Raw genomic sequence first — 27,390 nt, 5'->3', positions numbered from 1 at the left:
TTTAATTTAATTTGTCAATTTGATTTGACTTGACGATTTGGTCATACACATATTAGGTGAAAGTGTTCCGTCCACTGGCCCGTCCCAGCGAGCTGTGGTAGGTGAAAGAGCCTACGTGGAAAATGCTCAACTTCAAAATGTCAACTTTGAATTCTCAATTTTGACCCAAATACTTTATTTAACTATTTTTCTTTTAATAATCCCAAATACCCATCATCACCTAACCATAATGACCTCAATTCCCATTCACTTAACTACTCTCACCAACCACAAAAACTCCCCAATTTTTTTTAATAATAGTTAAAAAAAAAAACAAATTTCCAAGATATTGCCCCTGAACAACCCTTAATACCAATCAACTCCCTTTCACCTACCACACTATTTTGTGTCACTTGTTTCATATTTATATTCACCCAACTTTCCCCAATCAACTTCAGGACACCACCGCTTAAAAAAACCTTCCCTTTTAGCTTTTCAGCGTGCTCCAAATTTTTCCTTTTTGGGTTTTCGAAATTCGAACTATCGAAGATGCCGATGGAAAATGAAACAAGAGATTTAATCTTCCGATCTAAACTCCCTGATATTTACATCCCTAAACATTTGCCTTTACATTCTTATTGTTTCGAAAACATTTCTGAGTTTAATTCCCGTCCTTGTTTAATTGATGGTGCAAATGATCAAATCTATTCTTATGCCGAAGTTGAACTGACTTCGAGGAAAGTTGCTGTTGGTCTGAATAAATTAGGGGTCCAACAGAAGGATACGATTATGATTCTCTTGCCTAATTCCCCTGAATTCGTTTTTGCTTTTATGGGTGCTTCGTATCTAGGTGCAATTTCCACAATGGCTAATCCTCTTTTCACTCCTGCAGAGGTTCTCAAGCAAGCTAAAGCATCAAGCGCTAAGATTATCATCACGTTAGCTTGCTATATTGGGAAAGTAAAGGATTACGCTACTGAAAATGATGTGAAGTTAATTTGCATCGATTCTGCACCGGAAGGTTGCATTCATTTCTCCGAATTGACACAATCGGACGAACACGAAATACCTGATGTGAAAATCCAGCCTGATGACGTTGTCGCCCTGCCGTATTCCTCAGGGACTACAGGGCTACCAAAAGGAGTCATGTTGACACATAAAGGATTAGTCACGAGCGTAGCGCAACAAGTTGATGGAGAAAATGCAAATTTGTATATGCACAGTGAAGACGTGTTGATGTGTTGCTTGCCTTTGTTCCATATATACTCACTCAATTCTGTTTTGCTATGTGGATTGAGAATTGGAGCAGCCATTTTGATTATGCAGAAATTCGACATTGTTCACTTCTTGGAGTTGATTCAGAAGTATAAGGTGACAATTGGACCATTTGTACCTCCTATTGTTCTAGCAATTGCAAAGAGTCCATTAGTTGATCACTACGATCTTTCATCAGTAAGGACAGTCATGTCTGGTGCTGCACCTTTAGGAAAGGAACTCGAAGACACTGTCCGAACCAAATTCCCTAACGCCAAACTTGGTCAGGTAAAATTTTAATTTATTACTACGTTCTTTTTATCACAAATATTGGATTTACGAGCCAAAGTTATTGAATTAAAACTGTTTTTTTAATCGTTACGTTCCCATCCTGAAGTACAATCCATGTTCCATCGAAATTAGGATCTTGATGCACATGAAAGTTGATGATTTGCTAAATACCATAGGCTTTACCTTCCCCAAAAATATAGTATTTTTAAAAGATCCACAGAATCCAACATACCCACTCAAAAGTTATACTCTTAACTCTAGTCTTTGCACGTATTTTTAAAAAATAATAATTACTATTATAAAAGTTTATTTTTAAAATATTGCACCAGTCAACAATGAACATAGGAAATAATTTTAATTGCACTTATGATTTTCCTAATTTTCGCTTGACTAAGCAAATTTTGGTAGGTAAACGTCTATTCTTCAAAAGGAAATTGTGTAAATATTGCACACCTTTGTGGACATCTTAATTTGGACTTTTCACAATACATTTGCTTTATGGGCTACTTGAGATACTGACCAGCCAGCAGGAATATACTGTAGTATTTTAATCTTTTTTAATAAATTTCCAAATTTAAATTCGTTGACTAATAAATAAATTATTAAATTAAAAATAGGGTTATGGAATGACTGAAGCTGGACCAGTGCTGGCAATGTGTTTGGCCTTTGCAAAAGAACCCTTTGAAATTAAATCAGGTGCATGTGGTACTGTTGTGAGGAATGCTGAGATGAAAATTGTGGATCCGGATACGGGTTGTTCTTTGCCCCGTAACCAACCCGGTGAAATTTGCATTCGAGGTGATCAGATCATGAAAGGTACGCCTTTATTATCGGAAAATTATAAGTGCTGACATGTCAAATTTAGTATATACGTGTTATCATTTAATGAAATATTTGGTTGAATTTAATTGAAATGCAATTATGAGAACGAAGGATAAATATAAACCAAGTGTTTCATTGGTATTCTATGTTAGGTGCAAATAAAGGATGTGATTAATCACCCGTTTCCGTATATATTGTAGAGAGCCAAATTCAGGCATTTATATGTGTGCATAAAATAAGTATATGACGTTACCTAGCTACCGCAAATGTGGTTGCATTCATAGCAGAATAAATGTAAGTACAGTCACAATCAAGCTAGTTCTAGTAGTCGTACTTGTATGTTAAGTTGAGCGGACTCTCCACTTTTGATGCTATATCTGTGTTGGATTTTTCAAAAATACACTATTCTTGGCGAATTTGGCATGCATTCGTTGACATTTTTGCAGAGTTAAAGAGCAGCTTGTATGTAATGTTGGAAACGTGTAGGCCTCTTACCATAAAATGATTTGAGCACAACACTGTGGAATTATTCAGTGTATTATCAACCTACCCAACTAACTTTTTGGCTTTGGTCTTTAAAGCTTTTCCCCCTACCATTATCAATTCTCTAGCTCAATAACCCATCAAATCTTCTAGTTATACTCCCACGGGCCCAATTTAATTGTCTTAGGACATGAATTTTGAAAAATAGAGGGAGAATTTTTGAATGTTATGGTTTTAAATTAAATATATGTGTAGTTTTTAAAATTTTATAATCTTAAACTTGCGATATAGAATTTTGGATTGCATAACTTACTAAAATAGAACGATTTAGGATGGACCAAAAAGGAAAGTGAGACTTAAAATGGGACGGAGGTAAACTAACATTGACCACTTAAGCTTTATTTATTTATTTGAGAATACAATATTGATGTGTATAGCCATTTCATTCCAACGTAGAAACTTTGTCTGCTCTGATACTATAGTCATCTAAATTGTTACGTAAGCTTTTAAAAGCGTGACCTATATTTTATCTAAAAGCTTAAGCTGTTAACGAGAACATACAGTTTTTTCTTTTTATAGTACACCTCTAATGATAAATTATTTTATTGTAGGTTACTTGAACGATCTTGAGTCCACAACGAGAACAATAGACAAAGAAGGATGGTTACACACTGGCGATATGGGGTTCATCGACAACGATGACGAGCTTTTCATTGTGGACCGATTGAAGGAATTGATTAAATACAAAGGATTTCAAGTGGCCCCTGCTGAGCTTGAAGCACTTCTTCTCAACCATCCCAACATTTCTGATGCTGCTGTTGTCCCGTAAGTTAATTAAATTTTTTGTAATGTACAAACTCAAGTTAGAAAAATGGTCTAAATTATTCTCATCATTTGTTAATTGTGTCATGTAGAATGAAAGACGAGCAAGCTGGGGAAGTTCCAGTGGCTTTTGTTGTAAGGTCAAATGGATCAACAATTACTGAGGATGAAGTCAAGGATTTCGTTTCGAAGCAGGTTAGTTTTAATTTAATTTGTTCATTTAATTAAAATTGAAGTAATATTTAATTTGAATATTGATAGTAGTATTATTCCTGGTATACAACATGTATAAAAAGACCTACTTCCATTCAATATCTTCCAATAGTGTATTGTACTGGGCCAAAGATTACAACCTTCAACTTTCAATGTGCATGAGTAGAGACTTAAAACTTGTATAAGCATAACACGTAGGATGCCATGTAGGATAAGAACTGGCCACGTAGGACGCCACATACGACATATGTGTCTACTTTTTTAATTTTTATACAAATTTACACCCAAAATTAGAGGTCATAGACGTAGTTTGATATCAAGTTAAAGCGCATGTTCTTCATGTATTATGCCTATTGTTATTCCCAACATCTATAATTAAAGTATAGGTGGCTAGGTGCAGTTGAAATCATATATTCCATGTTAAAAAGTACAATACATGTTTTGAATATATTTTAAAACTTCATTTCAAGTAAAATTTTGAGTCCGTTTCGGTTAATTAGCTGAATTAAAATAGCTGATAAGCATTAAGTGCTGAAAAACACTTTTTAAACTTATAGTATGTAGTTATGTATTTAAATAAAAAAGTTGAAACTAATAGTTAACAATATCAAACCAATTAGAAATACATTAGAACAGCAAGTGATTTTTCTTTGGGTTTTCAAATTTTGCAGGTGGTATTCTATAAGAGAATAAAGCGTGTATTTTTCGTGGAAACGGTACCAAAATCTCCATCAGGAAAAATTCTGAGAAAGGACTTGAGAGCTAGACTGGCTGCTGGTGTCACAAATTAATTAATTAATTCCTTTTGAGCTTGCTATTTGATGGTGCCAATTTTTAGAGATAATATATGTTGTTTGAATTGTAACTTATTATTCACCCATATGTTTCACCAAAAAAAGAGAATTGTGTTCCATCTGAGTTTGACAACGGGCGAAATGTCTGTAAATTAATTTATAAGACTTGTTTATTCATCTTTTGATATTATTTATTATGTGATGATACGGTATCGAACACAAGTTTTTGTGAAAAGAGTAATAACATGTGTGCACACATATTAACTATTTGGAATTTTGAATCACTGATTATGTATTGTGAGGCTTCACCACGAAGTTAAACTATTTTTAAATTGTTTGTTAACTTATCACAATACGGACTTGGTACTAGCGAGTGTGTATTCCTACTCGTGGGATTTGGGAAGAGGAGAGTATATGCAAGCTGCCTCGTCCCACCTTGTGGCATCAGAGACTGTTTTCAAAAGACTCTCGGCTCAAATAACGCGTAACAACAATGATTGATGTATGCAGGTTGCAGGTAATATTTTTCTATGCAAGTGGCTTAGAGTTCTAATCTAAGTGTGGTTCATAGTCTATGGAACATATATTCATTTGCTGTTGCAGTTTAGCATGTTCTCCATTTCCAAGTCATTATAATCCTTATGAATCTCCTTGAATTTGTTTATAGCATATGAATCCTATATTGCATGTTTTTACACACAAAAAAACAAACAATAAACTTGAGCTATGATTTTGCCTCTGGTGCACTTCTGGTGTTTGTGGATGATTTGTGCGTTTGTGGACCTCTGATATTTAAGATTCTCAAATATTGATTTGTAATCTGTATTTTTTATTTTTTTGGCAAACTCCGTTTGTTTTGAATTATGTATTTTTTTTTCTTTCAAATTAAACAGCTCAAAAGAACACATTTTAAGTAAACATATCAAAAACCTTGTTTATAAATTCAGTTCTTGCATAATCTCAAATAAGTGTGTTAACCACTACTGTAGCTACTTGAGATCCTCAAGTAAGATTTTATTTGTATGTGATTATGTCTACATATTTATTTCTCTTTCATCTTTGCTCTTTGGGTCAGTCACTATCAGTGGGTCGGATTAGGTAGTTTATAGATGACATTTTCATAAATTATCATGCGAAAATTGACTTGACTCGGAATTTTTGGGTGAAATTAGTTCCTTAATCGTGTTAACAATCCAAAATAATATTTTCTAAACCACTATGTCTTGGTCTCTCTTATAATATAATCATGTTTATTAGCCTGAGGTAATTACCACGAAAAGGTTAAAATTGCTACATGAAGTGCTTAGCACTTTGCTTGTGTCACATAGAGCATCAATCTTCCAAGTATTTTCTTGGTAAACTCTTTGATGAATACTTAATTCCAAGTATCGTTCTCTAATACCTAATAGAAGGATATATAAAAACCTTTGCATATGCATCACATAGTGCAACAAAATCATCCAAACCAACTGGTAACAAATTCCATGGCAGACTATACTGCAGTTTTCTTTGATGATGAGGATAGTAGTACTGACATATTATCAGATGGCGAGTGCGCGGAGCAACTGCAACTCCAAGAGGTTCTTGAAACCTGTTTAGAAATGCACCATCTTAGCATGTCATCAGCCAAAGTTACATGTGAGATTTGCCTTGAGAGAAAAGGAACAGATGAAATGTTCGAACTAGAGAACTGCTCTATTCATTCTTTCTGTTCCGACTGCATAAGCCTACATGCTCAGTCCAAGATACAAGAGAAAAGCTTTCCCGTAACTTGCCCGGGTTTGAGATGTCCGGCCATAATTGAACCTGCCTCTTGTAGGTCAATCATACCTGAAGATGTTCTCGCGAGGTGGGAAGAGGGCATGTGCGAGTCATCTATTCCTATGCTTGAAAGAATTCACTGTCCTTATAATGATTGTTCTGCGCTGTTCATTTATGATCGCGATCATGAGGAGACCATAGTCGAGTGTACATGTCCTCTGTGCCAAAGACTCTTCTGTGCACAGTGTCGTGTCCCTTGGCACGTTGGGCGTGACTGTGACATGTTTCAAAAGGAAGAAAAAGACGGGGAAGATGATTTAAAGGTTGCGGCGCTTGCTGAGGAATTCAAATGGATGAAATGCCCCAACTGTAAATCAATTGTGGATAAAGTTGATGGCTGTATACACATAACATGCGTGTAAGTTTCTTCTGCAATCTATAATTGTATGCGTATATGTATGGTTCCTATCGGTAGGAGGTCAAGTATCATCATTCAATTTTAGTCTATACCTTGCAAATTAAGTAGTTTAAATTAACAGATGGACATGTGGCAAAATTATTCTGTATATGCATTGTGGATTCAGGTGTAAAGTAGAATTTTGCTACATCTGTGGAGGAATATGGAGTGAAGCTCATTGGAATTGCGAAGACGAAGACTAAGAGTAGTTTCATATGATCGTGAAGGATACATGGGTATGGGTTGTGGTGCAGTGGATGGGGCTGCTCCACCCTTAACCAGAGGTCGAGAGTTCGATCCTGGTATGGAGAAAACTCTATTGGGAACGCTGTCACCGTAATGCTTAATGGACCGTTCAACGCGCAATCCGAATTAGTCGGGCTCTAATGCGGACACCGGACAAATGTTTTATTTTAATAAATAAATTTAAAAATTGGCTATGAAATTCATGGCAACTCTTGCTCTAAATGACCCAATATTAGTTTTTTTATGATAATCTATTTATTGAATGTTAGCTATTGAGATTTTTATTGTTTTGGGGACAAAATTACTCGTCTCAACTTGAAAGTAACATGATACCTGAGCTCAAAGGAATCAACTTTTTTAATGATCAATCAAATTTTGATTCAAGCAACTTATAATATCAGAGTTAGTAATGCTTATGTATACACAGTATATAAGCATTAAAGCTAGCTATCTTCTGGTATATACTTGACCTGGATACTAAACACCAATTGAAAAATCAAAAAAATCAAAAACTTATTAATTTGTTGTCCTTCTCCAAGTTCCTTCATTCTTAGAGACTAATATTGACAATGACACTGATACTTTTAGAATCTTGTCTTGTAACAACAACATGTCACGACAGTCCACTAATGGTGCATAAGGGTAAACCTATGGGTTGATGACAACACGGATTGTGACCTAGTGATCATTGTAGTTAGTTGAGAACCATTAAACCTCAGTTTCAAATTCCATAAAAATTACAAACATAAGATGATTTTTAAGTCAGAGAAAAATTATTACGATAAGGATAACGCTGAGAAGTTAGAGAACTTACCGTTGATTATGTTGAGCAAGCTTATCAGTAACCTGATTTTGCTTCATATGTATACGTGTGCTCGATGGTCCCTGCAATCACGTAGAAATGTTGAGCAAGAAGACGTTCATGTAACATCTGAAGATCATATTTATTTGGGTATCTTACACAAATTCAATAAGTTAAGAGCTACTAATATTTTTTTAGTATAACTTTGCTTGATGACATAAAATTTCATAAATCTCATTTTGTGATACATAATTTAAGATTTAATACATATTTTTTTAATTAATTTATAGGCATCTTTTTTTAACTTTTATTAAATATTGTTTTGGTCATGCTATCGGTGCATTGATAAGTAAATAAATAAATATAATTCTCAAATTATTTTGTAGTAATATGTATGAATATTATTATCACTGCATTGGAGGGGCCGAGGACAGAGTTGAAGAAATTATTGAAAGTTAAAAATAGTGTCGTGATGAAATTTTTTAAAAATTTCAAATTTTATACAAGTACTTTATTTCTTGATATTTCAATTATTTTACTCACATTTAGCAAATTTAAATTGTCAAAATTGCTTAAAAATATATTTGAGGTCCCTTTTGAACCGTAGCCTCAAATAAAAATGATCTTTCATTAATTTGTGAAATAAAATAGAAATACTAACATTTGACTAACAAACACAAAGTTATATGACCTCCGTGAAATTTACTCTTCACATATTAAGTAGTTAAATGACTTGCTTCTCAATGACAAATACAAAAGTAATATAACTATCATGAAATTTACTCTTAGTTAAGTAGTCTCAATAAAATTAATGATTTAAAACTAAATTTTCGAGAACTTTAATATTTACGCATAACAAAAATATTATCAATAATTTAAAATTATAGTTTGATTCTTACGTATTATTTTTTTTAGTATATCATCTTACATTATAATATTATTATTTATAAAAGTAAGGACTAATTTAATTAATAAGATGTTAGTCATTTGTTTTCAATGCATTACCTTAAACATTATTGTGAAAACGTTATTTATTAATACGAAGATTTGATAAAAAGTTCTAAAATGTTTTTAATAAAATGTAGACAATTCTTCAGTCTTTTTTATTCAATTTTTTTTTTCTTACCTTTTATATTTTACAATCTTTAATATATTTTAAGTGAACTTAAGATCATAAAATTCATATTAAATTTTTTGGAGCCTCAAAATAAAAAATATATATTGAGAGATAATTATATATCTTGATAGATCCAAAATCAAAAAAATGTATCGGGCGGTAATTATGTATCTTTTTAAAGAAAAAAATATATCTTTTTTGAATGTATCGGAAGCTAATTACATATCTCGACAAATTCAAAATTGAGATTTCGATAATTATATAAATATAAAAATTTTCTGTAATTAAATTTCAAACTATCAAAATTTATATTATTATCCATAAATTTAATGAATTTACTATTGCTAGTTTGCTACGAAAGATACATGAGTGAAAGATTTAATTTTTAAAATTGTCTGGTTTTCAATGATGTTCTTTCAAAGTCGAACTTGCATCTAATGGATTTTAAGTTCTCTAAGGGCGTGGTATATTATGATTTATCAAATAACACGACACAAAAATATATTCCCCCACTCTATTTTATATGTTGTTATTTTCTTTTTGATTGGTTTGTTTTCTTTAGTTGGTAATTATTTAATAATATTATTCTTATTTTATCTTTATTGGGTTTCACTTAACAAGAAAAGACATTATTTATTTTAAATTTTCTATTCAACTAAAAAAATGACATAAGTATTATGATAAACAAGGGAGTGTAATTGAAGAAGAAAATTAAAGGACGGCGCGAAACACCTCCAACTGATAGCGTTCAGATAACGTCCAACTAAAAAAGCTTTAGCGTGTGAAAATTGATCGGCAGATAGTCACTTGTTTTAATGTTGTAACGGCTAATACCAATAACAAAACTAAAGGCCCAAATTTCTTCAAACAAAATTTATGGCTCTCAATTTTCACTCATCTGCTCTACTCTTCAACTTGACTCCAACAACAAAATTTAAGCATTACTCTTCTTCACTCAGTGTTCGTTGCTCCGCTCCTAGTTCTAGTGATGAAGATGCAACAAATAAGAAGAAAAAGAGACTATCTCAACAGTCATCATGGGAAACTGAAGATTCCGAAGGCAATGATTATCTTTACAGGCTTGGTGCAGAAGCAGATAATATGAATATCGCCGTTGGTGCTAAAGCTGGTGTTATTGATAGCCTCTTCGCCGGAAATTTCCTCGGAAAAGACTGTATAACTACTTCTATTTCTACACTTAATTTTATTTTATCATATCATTGTGCTAATAGTAATTCTTTTGCTTTGTGGTTGATATTTCAGCGGATATTGTCTTTGATTATCGGCAGAAGGTGACTAGGTCGTTTGCGTATCTTCAAGGCGATTACTATGTTGCTCCCGCGTTTTTGGTACACATCTCTTTTGGTTGGTTCTTCCGATTTTGTTCTCAGAAAATTACTAATCAATTGGAGTTCCTCATCCCTTTTTTTTTTTTTTTTTTGGTTTTCTTCATGTGGACAGGATAAAGTCGGTAAGTTACAGTCTGCAGCCAGTTTTTTAGTCTTACAACGGCTCATTCTCGCGATCATTGTGTACCTTGTGTATGAGTACTGGTGTTTTGATTCTAGCATTTTTAGCTTCCTTTTGAATCTTTCCTGCTGGAGTCAATAGTAGAGATCGGTTTGTTTTCTGATGCCCTTTTGTTTATGATGGATTAGTAGCACTGTTCTATTTCGCTTCTCTTTACAGTTATTACTAGCAGAAAGGCAACTTTTTCTATTGGGTTAATTCTGCAGAGAGCTTTGACTAGAATAATATGGACTTTTGATTGTTCCAAAAAGATAAAAATCAAGATTTGTTGCTATTGTTTCATTTCATATAGGCATTTTCACTTTAGCAGCTAATGTAGTACTCAATGGGCAAATTGAAATTTCCTTTAGTATTGAGCTATACAGAAAACTTTATCTTGATGGCTAATTGTGGACTCAAATGACTAATCTACTTTTTCTACACCTGGTACATAACATGTTTTCTCACTATCCATTTTTCTTTCGTTTGATTTGGATGTGTATCATAAAATTGGTATAGTAGATCACGTGTTTGGAGGATTAGCACCTACACTTCTATGCAGATGTAACATGTAAACTTGTTATTTTAGAGCTGCCTTATTTAAACACATTGGTGATAACATTTCTTTTCCTGGCCTCCTTTCAATGATGTGTGGAATCTTAATCCTTGCAGTGTGTCACATTGTGAAGAACTACATTTCTCATCTTTTGAACGCCAAAGTTCCCCTGATTCTAGGCAAGTATTTTCTCTTTTCCCTTTTGGTAGTAGAAGCTTTAGGATATTACAAATGTATCTTACTCTGCGAAAGTATTTCTTGTACAAGGTTGATTTTTTGCTAGAGATGTGTTAGCAACATTTTCCTGCCTTGCGTTTCCTTTTAGAATAAACCTGTGATGGTTCATATTTTTTGACTTTTGTTTTATGTTTTTTTTTTTTTTTTGATGAAGTAAGTGTTTTATAAATCACAGAGACATCAAGGAGATGCATAGTTACAAAAGAAGAGATATCAGCTCATTATAAAGATAACAAAAACCTATCATAAGTCTATAGAGCTGATAAATCCAAGGTCTATCAAAGGACTAGAGAGCTAATAAAATCTAAAAAAGAATCTGTGTTGTAAGCAGGGGTAAGATTAACCCAGCTAAAAAGAGTAGTCAGGCATCTGGTCTTGAGGTCGGAGCTGGCAGTTGCAATACCATCAAAACATCTTTGGTTTCTTTCCAACCATAAGCACCACAAAATGCAAGCGGGAATCATTGACCATATCTTACTGATGGACTTCCCAACTTTCCAAATACTCCAACAGGCAAAAAGTTCCCCGACAGTGCGAGGCATAGCCTATTGCAGACCAAAAAAAGAGAGGAACATATTCCACACTTCTGTAGCAACTGGACAATGTAAGAACAGGTGATTAATGGACTCAGAGGCGCAATTACACAAGCAACATCTATTAGCTAAAAGAAATTTCCTTTTCATGAGATTGTCTAGAGGTTAAACAAGCTCCTTGTAAGGTGATCCAGCAGAAACAAGAAACTTTTGGTGGTAATTTAGTTTTCCCGATGAGCTTCCAAGACCATTGGTAAATCAGATCCTTGTTTGAGCTCAGGAGCAGGTAACCTTCTTTGACAGAATAAGAATCATTTTTGTTGCTTCCCCACTTAAGTCTGTCAGTTCTTTGAGTGAGAATTGGACTGCTCTGCAAACTCCCAATCAAAGCTATCATGTCCTCAATTTTCCAGTCATTTAGATGTCTTCTTAAATGCAAATTCCATGCGTTATCCTCCCAGTTCTGAGCATGGTTGAATCTGGCTTAGTAGTTATACGAAACAACCTAGGGAACACATCCTTAAGAATGATAGAGCCGAGCCATTTGTCTTTCCAGAATAGGAGATGTGCTCCATTTCCCACTTTGAAGGAGGAGTTGAGGAAGAACTCATCCCACAATCTCCTAATACCCTTCCGCCATCCCAAACACATAAGGAGCTAGGACTGGGTTGGAGCACCAATGGCTAGTGCCACCATATTTGGCTAGGATAATCTCCTTCCAAAGGCCAGTGTTATTTTGGTTAAACCTCCAATGCCATTTCATTAACATACATTTGTTGTGTATTGCTACATCCTTTAACCCTAGACCACCTAGATGTTTTGGAAGAGTTACTTTGCCCACTTGACTAAATGAAACTTGTGACTTTCACTATTACCTTCCCACAAAAAAGACCTTCTTAACTTGCCGAGTTGCTCTTGAACCTCTGTTGGTGACTCTTGTTTTATGTTTCCGAACACGATAATTGCTTTACGCTCATTTATCAATCATGAAATGCCAGACCAAAAAATAGTTTTTGTTGTGCCTTACAGTAGCTAGCACGATCTTGATACTCATGAATACTGTTAGTTTTGCAGCAATAGATTTTGTATTATGCTCTACCAACTTTTAAGCTGAATTAGGTGGATTTGAGAAGATATTGTTAAGATGATCTTTTTGTAACAGGTGTTTGGGGAGGAAAAGGGCAAGGCAAAACATTTCAGACCGAACTGGTGTTTCAGGCAATGGGAATTGAACCTGTCATTATGTCTGCAGGAGAGCTGGAATCAGAAAGAGCTGGTAGAATTATTTCTTTTAACAATATAAATTGCTCAAGAATGATGTAGATAGGAATGCCCCATGCATGACATTACTTCAAACTGGAGTATTAATTATCGTCCTTGGATGATGAAACAAAAAGAAAAAGAACCCCTTGCAACTAATAATTCTGTACTGACAGGCCAGGGTGGCAATTTACACTATGGATATACAAAAATGGCTTATGAAATCTTTCTTTCTGTGATATTTTCTAGTATGATTTGAAGAAGAAAAATAATCTTGTCAATGTTAGATCTGCTTGTTGTTTTCTTTTTTGATGCAGGATGTGGACACAAAACTGACTCGTCATTCCTCCTTTGATATTGCTCCCACTGTCATATCTAGAAAGAGTCTGTAAAAACTTTGACTACCTTTTCTTAAAATTTTCCGTGATATAACAGCACGAGGCTATGCCTAGTTAGAGCAAGCATTTTCATAGAGGAACCAAGATTTACTGTTGCTGGTTTAAAAAAAAGTATAATTGACTTAAATGAGACACGCTAGAGGTCGCTCTCATCAACAATTTTGTAGGTTAGTATGATAGGTGAAATTGCCTTAACCAGACATAAACGATTACGTGAATAAAACTCTTCCCAACTCTATTTCAGGACTCATATTGTGACCATATAGGATGGCGATCATATTTATTTCCTTTTTTCTGTTTTACCTCCAAGTGAAGAGCAAAATTTTTCTGATTAGAATCTATGATTTTTTCTATCTTTTCTTAAAATTATTATTTATAGTTCTTACTTGTACATGAGTTATTTACTTATTTTCCTTTCTATCTTTCTTCTAACAGGAGAACCGGGAAAGTTAATACGTGAGCGTTATAGAACTGCTTCTCAAGTGGTTCAGAACCAAGTTAGAAGCTTTACCGCTTTTATTACCGGTATATGTATATGTTTGTATGTCTGGGTCCTGTATTCTGCGTAGGTTATGGTGTGATTTATCCACTGTTACTAAAAAATGTTGCAAAAACATGCATATTTAATTCTGGGTTCAAAGGTACCCTTTATCTCTCCTCTTCGGCTTTCTTGGCTTAAAGCGGGATGGGGATGGCAACATTTCCTACTAATAGTTGCACAGTAGAATGATAACTAAAAAGGTTGTGAAATCAATTATTATCCCGCATATAGAAGAATTTCTTCCAAACATCTATTTGGGTCACTAAATTGAACTTTATGACTTTTGTGCCTTACTGAAAAATTGTCTTTATTCCTGCTTTAATTCTCTTTGGAGTCTTCCATAATGTTTAAGTAAACTACTAACGGACTGTAGATGGTTCCTATTGCTTAACAGGGGAAAATGAGTTGTTTGATGATCAACGACATTGATGCTGGCCTTGGTAGATATGGTAAGCTATATTATTTTTACTTGGATAACAGACGTACGAATCTACACTTTTTTTCCAGTTTCCATCAAGCGTCTCTTTGGTTTAAATGATTTTTCTCTTTCACCTCTCTTTTTTACCAAGAAATAAAAACTGACCTTCTCCACTAAAGAGGTGTTTTTTTCCTATGAAGGTAACACGCAAGTGACAGTCAACAACCAAATTGTTGTTGGAACTCTGATGAATTTGTGTGATAATCCTACAAGGGTAAGTGTAGGGCAGCAGTGGAGAGAAGGAGATATAACACACAGGATTCCCATTATTGTCACAGGCAATGATTTTTCAACAATGTATGCTCCCCTAATTCGTGATGGGAGAATGGAGAAGTTCTATTGGTACACCCCCTTCTTTCTCTTGCTTGCCGTAATCGTTAATTGGCTTCTTTTCTTGCAACTTCGGGGTATATATAGGAGTCACGGAATTACAACTAACCAGTTACTGTAGGTATGGTGCAATCCAGAAACCTCAAAAGTTCTATCCTCCCTGGATTTTGCTTTTGCTTTTGAACATGTGAGGTTAAGTTTTATTAATGTCGTCAGCATCTAAGATGGTGCTGACTGCTGATATCCAAAAACAAGAGCAGAACTTTTCCTGTCTAACATTGCAGTAACAAGGTCTCCACATCATTTACAAGGTCCATAATACAACAAAAAACTAAGGAAATCGTTCCTGGATTTAATTTTTGGGCCACATTCAGACCATATTAAGGGTAGAACACCTATTTGTTTTTATGAACTACCTGATGGTCCATTTGACGGACACAATGTAACTTCTTACTTCCAAGTTTATGAAAAGATATAATGCCACCGAAGCTCATATTTTACAGTGATTAAAGTAAGTACTTTTTCTACAACAACTAACTTTCTGATCGGGAAAATGGTGATTATGTATATCCTTTGCCTGTTTCTTATTGATTTTAAATCATTATAAGTGTTATGCTTAAACTGAACAAAGAATTCTTGATCAATCAAAAATAATAATGCTGATTGAGAAAGGGGCTAGTCTCCTCTTCTCATCTTCCCTTTATTTAATAATATTATTTAGTATTCTCGTAGTATTTTTTTTTTATTTTTTCTACTAGTTGTTGGTTCATTTGTTTTGTTTATCTTGCTATTTGCTGTCGTTATTTGGCTTTTGACTACACTTGTTTTAAGCCGGTGGTCTATTGGAAACAACCACTTTACCCACAAAGATAGGGATCAGGTCTGTATACATCCTTCCCTCCCCAGACCCCACTTGTGGGAATTCACTGGATATATTGTTGTTGCAAATGAGTTTAGATATTTTCGTAGATAGCAAGAAGTTGTTATACATTTGATGGTGATGAGTAACTATTTTCTCTTTCATGATATAGGCAGCCCACAAAAGAAGACATCGTGAATATTGTTTGCAGAATGTATGAGAAAGATGGCATAACAAGGGATGAGGTTGCGACTATCGTTAATACATTTCCAAATCAAGGTGACTTACCATCCATGAAAGTTATTTTATTCCACTCTCATGGCGCATATACAATTTTTGATATTCTTTTGCTGGCTCTCTCATTACTCTCTCCCTCGTATCTCAATGAACAAACACTATTTATAAGGTTTACTCACTGTTTTGGTACATAAATTTGGATTTATTTCAATTTTCATCTAATAGATGGCCCAAGTATGGTGTGTTTAACACACTTCTGACAATAAGGACTTACAATCTATACCATCACATTGTTACATATGTTATTATGTGACTATGGATGATTGGCTAAGAATTGGTTAAGTATTACAGTTCATGATCATAAACTGTTTATATCACTAGATTGTCATATAAATACAGCGCAATACACAGAGGTGTGAAAGGCCTTTTTCCTCTCATGTTTCTTGTTCATCTCTTGCAGCGTTGGATTTTTATGGAGCTATGAGATCTAGAACATACGATCAGTCCATCCTAAAGGTAATCTAATTTGAGCAAATGTCACTTTACGTTATTCATTGCTCTTTACCCTATAAACTTCTACTGTATCATGTTTCCTAGGCGTCTTCTTGAGCTTTTTCTTGAATTAGTTGGTTATAAAGAACATTCTCTCATTTTGTCAGGGGACAGAAAAGGCTAATGTTGCTAAAAGTTTCTCTTTGTTGAAGTCACTGGAAAAAAGACAGTTAATTGTCTACTTAATTAGCACTTAGAACTAGTTTTCAGATGATGGAAAAAAATGTAATTTGGTAAACAATGACATTATTATGTCTGGGGCAGTGGACAAAGATGGAAAGTTGCTGAATTATGATCATTGCATCTGTGTTCTGAAGCCAAGTATGCTTTTCTGTGTCAATAAAGAGAAATAAATAAATAAGTTCATGGTAAGCTCAGGAAACCAACATTCCACATTTCCCTTTACCCTGAAAGACAGCTAGATGAACATGTTGAGGTATAGATAAAAAGGTTCATGCTTTTTTGTATTTGGTTTTCTGGTTGTCCATAGCTTCACATGCTGAATCCTCTAAGAGAAGTTCACTAATGTTGTAAAAACTTATCAGGGGACAGAAATATGTATAAATTGCTCTCTCCTCTACTCCATTCCGTTTACAAAGTTTTGGGTGTTCTTTAATAACCCGTAGTAGATTCACATGGTTCTATAGGTATAAATTATTCTCTTCAAGTTTTCTCAATTTACAAAGTTTGGGTGTTCTTTAATGCTTAGTGGAAATCTTGAAACTAAAATATTATGACCAATAAAGTCTCTTGGGATTGAGGTGTACTAGTTGATATCATTATTTTTGTAGAGTAATGTTTATCGTTTTCAGGAAAGTGAAGAGCTACCGAACCTCAATATTACGTTAGGATTAGTTTGAATTTATAATGGAGGTTGGGTTAGTTATTGATTGGCCATAGATCAGTAAGAGCCTTTGCTAGTCTATTGCAGTACCATAGGGGCAATTCTCATTGTTTTTGGAATCAGAAGTCACAATACAGATGTTACCAAAATCATAAGGAGGTTGTTGTAACTAGGGCTGAAGATGAGATACAAATTCAATATCTTTAGCATTCCTCTATGATGACTGGTTTTCGGCTTTGTTAAACCCTGCAGCCAGCATTACAAATTTTCAAGGTGGTAGTCCATTCCACTTTTAAGGTTCTCAAAGAGGTCTATAGAAGTAACCAACCAATTCCTTAATTAACACATATGCTTCATAAACTATTGTTACTTGTTAATGGTGATTACTACTAATTATTTTGTGTTTGCTTCTTTTCTACCACATGTCGATACAAATTTCTAATCTAACACCAACTTTCGGAGGCTTGATTAAAATTTCAGCTACTCTGTTGTGCTTTCCACTTTTGTATAGTGGGTTGAAGAATCTGGAGGTGCTGAAGATATTGGCAGAAGATTTCTTCGACAAAGAAAGAAGGGAGAACTCCCGGTTTTTGTTCCTCCAGAGGTAAGGCATTTTCTGTTTCCTTTCCTTTTTCATGACAACTAAAGCAGGGGCATTTCTGATTTTACTTTTTCTTAGTAAGATTTTACAAATAGTGTACCAAGTGTTATGTAATTTCTTAGCTCATGGAAAATGAGATATGCTTTTACTGTAAGTTATGGGAACTTGGGACAAGACTATCTAAGAGAAGCGGATACTCAAAATCAACAGTGGGCAGTGGGATTTTGATCTTGAATGCATCTGCTGCATACCCAGAACAATGATTTTTCTGGTGGAGTCGCAGATGTAAAATGTTGAGAGGCGAAAACGGAAAACAGGTCTAGTCACCTCTCCTAATAGCCAAAATGAAGCACCTTGTTTGCAAAATCATTTCAGCCTTTCAAACAGTTTTGAAATACAAATTTAAAGATGAATATATGGTCATATGAGACGAGATAAAATGAGATGAAGTTGCGGGGACGGTTACTTCATGTCCTACGAACACCTCTAACTGCACCAGTCTATAGGTGTAAAACCATGTAGATGAAGGAGCAAGATATGGTTAAAATCGCATGGAGGGAATTTGTCTCAAAAACCTACTATCTTTGGAACCATATAAAGCAGTGTTGTCAAACACGCGCTTAATCCCTGAAATGAGGCTCAAAAAGTAGAGTGCTTTGCCTCGCTTAATGTGCACTTTAGTGTCGTCATCAAGGTTCTAAGGTATACTTTCCCTTGCCAATGAGCCTCTTTTGAAGAGGCAACACTAAACAATTAATATTTCACATTGTCAGATTTTTTTTCCAATTTCTTTGTCCATATATTTGTCATGCATATAATTATTAGTCTTGGAATAGAGATATGTTTTTGTATTTTTTCTCCTTTAGCGCCTTTTTTTGTTAAAGACAACACTTTATTTGCGCTTAAAGCCCAACTAACCTTGGAATTTTTTTGATCTTCTTGTAACACTGATACAAAGTAGAGAAAATAGAACACAATGGAAGCAAAAGAATCCATTTGGGTGATACCAACTAGTTAAAGTTAAGACACAGTCATGATATTAGTCTTACATTACATAATCAGTGTACTAGAAGTCTTTTTAGTATGTTTAGAGGAGTGTATGTTAGTAGAAACTATAGAGAACTTCTAGTTTTAGAGAACACTATGTTGTTGGATATCAGAATAAAATGGGCCACGATTAAGCTAAATAGATATTAAATATTTATATAAGCGGCCTCAGCTAATCGACATTTGCATCATAGAAGCAGTTGTTGTATGGATAATCAACTCCTCAGTCACCCCTGTCCCTCTACTGCCAATACACATCCCACTCTCTGCTCGTAGTTTGTCGAGCATTCTAACTTTTTACTTTTGGGCCGTCTAGTTCTTCAGGGTGTTCGGGTTTCCAGTCCTCAATTCTCATCAACAAACTCAAAGTTGCATCCTCAAACCCTTTGATTGTCACCCCCAAAACTATGCCCTGGGTTGTTAAATAGAGTGAGGTCCTTGTGTTTGGTTAATTGTCCCACAGCTTCTTCAATTTTTCTGGCTGGATCAATTATGAGGCAAAACTAGGAGGGTCAATTAAAATAGAAGTACGGGTGGTAACTCAATCCGTCCAAAGTTTATTTGGGTTTAAATAGTTGGGTCAAATATGTGATGAATGACTAGAACTTGGACAATTTCTTGTTACAATTATGTTTTAGGAAATCTATCTATCCATTCATTTCATTCTTCCCTTCTATTTTTAGTTAGAGAATGGAGTAACTTATTGAGTGCTTTTTAGCTTAGGTCTTCTTCACATAAGCAAGGTTGAGAATCAACTTGAGGATTACTCCCTTATACGTAAAATCGTTCACTTATTCTGCTGGTTTTATTCTCTTGTTGAACAGCAAACTGTTGAAGCCTTACTTGAATCGGGACGCTCTCTTACCGAAGAACAAAAGCTGATTATGGAGAACAAACTTTCAAAAGAATACATGAAGAACATGGATGAATAGTATGGGCGGGTGCAACTATGTGGATTCAACAGGCTTCAGGTTGATCAATTTTTGTGTATATCATTGATTGAATAACAGTAAATATATTATCCAATCAGGAGTACTGGAAAATGACAACATAAATTTATCTTGCTGAAGCTTCCCCTAGCGAGATGAGGAATAGAACACAATTTTTGTTGCTCATGTAAAATTACGTATATTTTAGCTGGTTGGTAAGCATAACTAGCTTTGTAATTTTTTACAAATTTGTTTTTATTTTTATGTCTTTATTTTTATACAAAATAAATCTTGAAAGATCATTTCCTTCTATTTATTTAAATAGGAAGAGCAATATGGTGTGTTGATAAGGAATCACATATTCATTTCTTAAAGGCCAAGGTCCCATATACTGTAATGGGTGTTTAAGGTAGTTTACAAATGGACCATTTCCTTCACACCTTAACCCCACAGTTTGATGAGAATAGAATGATGCTAACTGTAGTTGGTATTTTTGGAATGGAACCCTTCTTTCTTTAAACTCACTTTTTCATTTCCTTTTTTTTTTTATTTATAACCACGAAATATTTGTCATCCACTTGCTTCATAAATTTGAATTTATGCCGACTTGTTATAGGGGAATCGCTCCATATCAAAATAAGAAATTTTATTTATTCGTTATTGTCCCGTTGTTGTCCTTAGGTTCACTTCTAATAGGGGTTGGGTTTAGATAGCTTACAAATGGCCGAACCATTTCATTTTCCCACAATTTGATGGATGATAACTAACTTATATTAGCACTTTTATGAGGCATGACTGCATATATGGATGGATATATTTGTTTTAATCGAGTGAGTGAAAGGTGCGTAAGAGAGCCAGCTCAACTCACGAACCATCAACAAGTGAAGGACGCATCAATACTGTGGCGAGACTAGTATTTGTCAACTCATGCATGAGCAACATATAGACTAAGGTTGGACTGACCCATCCTGATTTTCACGAGCATCAGCAGATTCTGGAGCGCTTGTCGAGGACGCTAGCGCATACTCCGAGGTGATCATCACCTCGATACAATGGAATGTGTTATCCGCATGTTGTTTAGAAACTCTACAAGAGCAATAATAATACTTGTATCTCAATGACTCAATCTCAAACAAGTTCGAGATCAACTACATAAATTATCACTTTTTTCATTAAGAAAAATCATATTAGAATCCATGGTGTCACACCACATAAAGTCAATTTCTCACTGGTGCTAAAATTTGAAGCATACCTAATGAACAAATAGAATTAAATACTAAGTAAATAATAAAAAAATAAAATAACAACCAGATTAATTAAATCAAAAGTCCACATTACCGTTAAAATACTATAATCAAAAGAACCATAGATTTATATTGTGAATTAATTAAATCAACCGAAAAAGAACGGCTCTTATGACGAATTTGAGGACCGTTTTGTATACATCATTCATCATGCCCAAAAAATAATACTAATACAATAGCAATGAAAGAGATGCCAAAGGCATTATAAATTTGGTAGAGGGACAACAAGTCAAAAATTCAATTGATTTTTTGCTAAGACTTTAGCATTATAGATTGTGCATTTCAATTTTCAATGACTTTGAAATGTAGGGTCTTCTTCAATCCTTGGAATATGAAAGAGTTTAACTTAGTTTAATTTATATACACTATCAATATAAAAAGAAAAAACAACTTCTCATTTATCGGTCATTAACTTGTAATGGAAACTTGTCTTGATAATTTATTTGGTAATCGTGGTGTTTGAATCAATTTATGTGTATCTCGACTTATTTTATGAGGTACTTGCTACCATTGACGCATTTAAAGGCTTGTTTACAAGTTATATGGACTTAATGACTTTTGTCCAAATCTTGTATACATATATTAAAAGATCCACTAAATATTTGATGGGAGTCATTATTACCATAGAATTAACATGAGATCAGAATAGGAATCCATAAACTTCAAATGATCATAGATCAGTGTATGCAACAACTATCTCCCACCAATACAAGTATTCAGTGATTCTATGCACTAAGACTTAGTCAAATGAAAAAAATCACTTACTACTTTTCGACTTCTACTAAAATTTAAATCTAAAACCTCATGATTCTCAACGTTGAGTAATAAAAGGTTATCCATAAATAAATATATATATATAGTGTGACTTGATAGCAGTTTTTTCTACACCATCCATATATAGAAGTTTTAAAAAAGTTTTGTCGATATCATTTATATATTTAGGAGTAGTACTTAATATTGCATAAAGAAAGTCCCTTCATAGTGTGGTGTAGGGCTTCTTTCAAGGTAGGTGAGCCAGTGTTTTCAAGCCTCATGAAATTCCCACTTCTAAAACAGAATAGAGTGGTCCATTTTGCTAATCCATTACTTAATATCAAACTATTTTCCAAACCTAACAAAGTGCTTAATTAATTTTTTGCCTTAATGATAACTAGAGCTCTCATAAAAAGAAAAAGAAAAAATGAGATCTGGTGCACTAAAGCTCCCGTCATGCGAAGGATCTGATCACAAGGGTCTATTATACGCAGAAGCTATATATTTTCAAGACTTGAACCAGTGACCTTCTAATCACATGACAACAACTTTAACAGTTACTCCAAGATTATTTCTCAGCGTGGAGCTTTCACTTCACATTTTTTAAACATACAATCATCATTAGTGAAGAATGAAACCACTAAAATAGTTTGTTTTAACAAATTAATTGCCATCCCTTTAAGGAAAAAGAAATCTAAAAAATAAAATCAAAGCCACCATCTAAGTGTAGATAAAACTATTTTATGGAATTAAAGTTGTAGAAGCATAAAGCTTTAGGTTCTAATTAAGTGGCTTCTAGATTTTTGAATAGTTAATACAAAAAGGTGACAATATTTGGGTCACACTAATACTAATTGTTGAAGTTAGACGAAAGGCAAACGAAATCTTTTTGTCTATCTTTTTCTTTACACTTTGTTTTCTTCTTTTTCTTTTCTTGTGTTTTTTGAAAAGATTCCTACTAATAGATTTGTTCAATTATTAACCAATACATAATTCAAGAATTTAAATGTAATTAGAACTAACTTTATCCACTCAAGTTCATTATTGCACTAAGTACTATTGGACAAGACGGAAAACAGAAATTTAGTTCACTTTATCTTGTGATACGAACTTCGTTCACTTTTACTCGTCACGTTTTACTTTTTGAGAATTAAACTTAACTAATATTTTAAGATGTATTTTATCAAAGTTGTGCCATCTAATTGTAGATAAAACCCTTTTTATGGAATTAATTATTTATTAAAGTTGCTGAAGAATAAAGTTTTAGGTTCTAATTAAGAGGCTTCAAGATTTTTGAATAGTTAATACAAAAAGGTGATAATATTTTTGTCACTAATACTAATAGTTGAAGTTTTTCTTTTTTTTTGGCTTTTCATCTGGTGTGCGATGCCCGCATGGAGGTTGATTAATCCGGATCGCGCTTTGCAGGGCCCATTAAGGTGGCAGCACTCCCAATAGAGTTTTCTCCATACCCAGAGTCGAACTAATAGTTAAAGTTGACGAAAGGCAAACGAAATCTTTTTGTCTATCTTTTTCTTTATACTTTATTTTCTTCTTTTCTTTTTCTTATGTTGTATTTTTGGGGAAAGATTCTTACTAATAGATGATTACAATTATTAACCAATACATAATTCAAGAATTTACGTATAACACAAACTTATTTGGACTAACTTTGTATGTCCATTCAAGTTCATTATTGTACTGACTGAGAATTATCGGACAAGACGGGGAACAAAAATTTAGTTGACTTTACCTTTAATTATGATGGCTATAAATTATAGATAATTAAAAAAAACAAGGTATGGAAGATACAAAGTATTTCATGTACTTAATGAAAAGAATTCCCAACAAATTGTGAATGGATGAAAAAATGGATAAGTCTGTCGTAAATTTTATCATCTCGTAAAAATACTCAGTTAAGATGTTTATATCAAGATCTCACTCTAAAAAAAATAATACAATATATATTTTTTCTTTATATATTGTTACTCGCTTTTAATGCAGCCTATATATATATATATATATCTTTTTAAGACTTAAAAATCAAGATAAGATTAAAACCAATATAAAGTATAGTACCTGGAAAATAAAGGGAGAAATCGGCCAAAAGATTTGTTTTTGTCACTTTTTATTCTTTCAAATTTCAACTGTCCTCATGTAATTGGTCCAACTTCTTGCTCACGAAAACCAAAGCTAACTCCATGCTTTTTTATCATAATAATACTATCTTCATTTTTATACGTCGCGTTTTACTTTTCTGGAGTCAAACAATATAGACTTTAATTAATATTTTAAAATATAATTTATTATTATATTAAATTATTAATATAAGAAAGATTGTAACTTATTATATTTTACATATACTTTTCAAATATCTAATTTAAAATATTAAATAAATTTAATTCAATTTAATTTTAAAAATTAGTCAAATGAACGAAGTACAAGTAAAAATCTATTTCTCTGTTTCAGTTAATTAGTCATTTTCTTTCTCAACAATAACCCCTAATTAAAGAATCAAATAATTACTATGAATTTAAAATCCATTTCCAATTAATTAACCACGTGGTCCAAACGTCTGCCGACACTATGAAATCTTCTCTACGATCTCTGATTTGAAAAAATTATACTAGTTTTTTTTATTGTTGGTACAATTCTCTCACTATAATTGACTTTATTTCTTTTTTTTTTTTTCCTTTAATCCTTGGATTTTAAATTAAATAATTTTTCCACTCTACCAGTATGAACAGTTTCCTGCCACTTTTTTTTTTCTTCTTTTTTTTTTTTTTTGGGGGGGGGGGGGGGGGGGGGGTTGGGGGGGGGCACAATATAGTCGTAGGGGGTGGTTAGATTTTGCTATAATTTTCAATTCATTATGTGAAAAGAAAAACAATGAACTTGAACTGCATATAACATGATAACACGAGTGACGACACAAATAATTTAATTCGAAACAACCTACCTATTTTATAAAGATAGAAGTAAGGTTCGTATTTATCTTACTTTCCTTATACTTCAGCTTATGAAATATTTTATTCGATTCTCGTCAGATTTTGTCTGTGGATTGAAACTACACTATGTATATTGTTATTATCCTAAAGTTTTAAATTTAACAAGTAAAATAATTAGTTGTTTGTTTTTAATTTTGCCCTTAATCATAAATATGAAAAAATATTAATGTGGTGCGAAAAAAAAGTATTAAATAGAAATAAATAGTGAATAAGAATAATGCCTTTCTTAACAAGCATATAAAATATGACAAATGTTTAGAACAGGAGAAAGTATTACTAATATTAACTTGAAACTAGGTGTCACTTAGGGGGATAATACATTTCAAATTTTGAGGAGTCGTCAAATAATTGCCCATTGGTACTAATTTAACATTTTTAAACAAACAAAAACAAAAAAGGTAGGTAACACTTTTTAAAAAATGCATAATTCTGAAACTCCTAGTACATTATTGTATGTGTAAATATCACAAGGACACGTTTTAAATTCTATTTAGCGATTACTTATTTTCTTTGTCGTTTTATTGTTTTTATTTAAACATCTTCTTAATTTCTCTAAGTAGACACTAAACAATTTAGAGTCCTATTGTTTATGAAGAATTGTAAATCTAATTAAGGAAGGAGAAATCAAATTTGATTTTGATTTCCTTTGTGTTGTCTATCCGAATTTTAGGTTCGTTAGGTTAAAACTAAAATTAAAAATTCAAAATTTTTAGCTTATAAATTTGAAAGATCACTTATTTCTATTGCGTGCTATATATCATAAATGGACCATGCAAAAATACGTAACTTTTGAATAAGAAATTGTGAATGTCGAATTATTCATCATCAATATGAATGATCGCCCATGGTTAATTGTGATATAGAAAAAGAAAAAATAAGTGGCATGTTCTGTAAAATGAATAAGTTAAATTTTTATCTCAAAAAAAAATTTATCCTTTTTTTTAGGTGATGTGCGTCGTAAAAATAACGTGTATAAATAAGATTTTATTGAAAAAAGACACAAAATTAGAAGAAATTTAAACTTTATCTTAAAAAGAAATTTGTTTTTTCTAGTTGAGGTGAATAACGTCTACTAATAAGTTTACGTTGAAAATGATATACAAAATTAGTTGGAGGAAACTGAAGCAGTAGATCTGCATGACTCCATCTTTACGAAATTTTAATAACTTTTAAGGTTTTATTCTATTTAATCACTTTATTTATTTTTTTATATATTTTATTCTTTCATTTATAATTATTCACTCGAATTTATATAATAATATTGATGTCGTTTTACAATAACAAATGTTATATGACTTGACATATGTGTGCAACGTACGAGAATGTCAAATTGTCAAATATCAATATCAATATTCTTGCATGATTAATCGTGAAAAAAAAAAAAATTACCACCATGTTCGATAAAAATAAATATGATAAAATCATCATTTTGAATTATGGCATAGCTTACTGCAAATAACTTCGTTGACGAGGCTTTTTTATATTTGAGTTATTTCCTCTTTTAGTTTCAATACTTTTATGTCAATAATCTAATAACTAGTAGTTTATGGTTATTTATATGTATTGCCTTACTTATTTTTCAAGTTCATGTATTATGATTTATCTTTTGTGTGGATCAATGAATTCATCAAGTTGATAATCTATCTATAAAATGCTTTCTTTGCCTATTATTTACTTTTGCTTGGAGTTTATACAATGTTTGTATTCGATGTACCTGTTTATCTTCCTCATATACATAAATCATGTTGTGCAAGTTCTATCGAATTAATTTTCACTCTAATTTACTTCATATTAATTATTCATTTGATCATTTTATGTAGTTATATACTAAGCAAAATGACCAAATGAAGAACTCATATGAGCCATGAAAATAACGTGTACAAATATGTTTTTATCGAAAAAGCATTGTCTCAAAAAAGGATAGTTATCCCTTTTTTATAATTATTGTGAATCTCTTAAAATAACATGTGAAAACACATTTTAACTGAAAAGGCTTTTCCTCAAAAAATAATTATTTACATGTTTATATGAATCGTGAAATAACATTTGCAGACATGTTTTTATCCAAAAAAATATCTTGAAAAAAGAAATTTGTTTATTTTTTCTAGTTGAAATGAATCGTAAAACTAACATGTGTAGACGGGTTTTTACCCAAAAAAAAATTATCTTAAAAAAAAATCCTTTTAACTATTATTTTGAATCATAAAAATATCGTATACAGACATACTTTTACCGAAAAAGACACAAGAAGGAGGAAGCACATAATTTGAAGAATCCGCACTAAGTATGCATGACTCTATCCTTATGAAGTTTCAATCTCTCTCTCACACACATACATAATTTTGCAATGTTAGATAATTTGAGATATGTGTG

The 27,390-nt window shown here is 32.9% G+C and overlaps 3 protein-coding genes across 4 annotated transcripts; all 3 read left to right on the top strand.

Annotated features, from left to right (window-relative positions):
- The first annotated feature begins 528 nt into the window (after nt 1-528).
- Nucleotides 529-4,655, top strand: LOC107862076 (4-coumarate--CoA ligase 1). The gene is given in 5 exon segments (NM_001324830.1): nt 529-1,521; nt 2,142-2,340; nt 3,441-3,654; nt 3,744-3,846; nt 4,536-4,655. Coding segments are annotated over 5 exon segments (1,629 nt in total).
- A 505-nt stretch (nt 4,656-5,160) lies between these two features.
- On the top strand, nt 5,161-7,390 carry LOC107862077 (E3 ubiquitin-protein ligase RSL1). Its single transcript, XM_016707525.2, has 2 exons — nt 5,161-6,837; nt 7,004-7,390. The coding sequence occupies exons 1-2, from the start codon at nt 6,092-6,094 to the stop codon at nt 7,077-7,079; spliced, it is 822 nt and encodes a 273-aa protein (XP_016563011.1). The 5' UTR covers nt 5,161-6,091; the 3' UTR covers nt 7,080-7,390.
- A 2,356-nt stretch (nt 7,391-9,746) lies between these two features.
- LOC107862075 (ribulose bisphosphate carboxylase/oxygenase activase, chloroplastic) lies at nt 9,747-20,254 on the top strand. 2 transcript variants are annotated; one of them, XR_007053942.1, is made up of 12 exons: nt 9,747-10,215; nt 10,305-10,390; nt 10,503-10,512; nt 11,223-11,285; nt 13,039-13,152; nt 13,970-14,031; nt 14,470-14,524; nt 14,694-14,895; nt 15,915-16,021; nt 16,440-16,495; nt 17,856-17,979; nt 19,848-19,923. XR_007053942.1 is itself a non-coding variant. In XM_016707523.2 (12 exons), the coding sequence occupies exons 1-12, from the start codon at nt 9,918-9,920 to the stop codon at nt 19,953-19,955; spliced, it is 1,254 nt and encodes a 417-aa protein (XP_016563009.1). In that variant the 5' UTR covers nt 9,747-9,917; the 3' UTR covers nt 19,956-20,254. The 2 variants fall into 2 exon arrangements, 1 of the variants encoding a protein (XP_016563009.1); XM_016707523.2 differs by having other exon boundaries at nt 17,887-17,979; nt 19,848-20,254.
- Nucleotides 20,255-27,390: the final 7,136 nt, after the last annotated feature.

This window comes from Capsicum annuum, chromosome 3 (assembly GCF_002878395.1).
Source record: "Capsicum annuum cultivar UCD-10X-F1 chromosome 3, UCD10Xv1.1, whole genome shotgun sequence".
Taxonomy (NCBI): domain Eukaryota; kingdom Viridiplantae; phylum Streptophyta; class Magnoliopsida; order Solanales; family Solanaceae; genus Capsicum; species Capsicum annuum.
The sequence above is the reverse complement of the archived record's forward strand: the minus strand, read 5'-3'. Positions and strand labels throughout refer to the sequence as shown.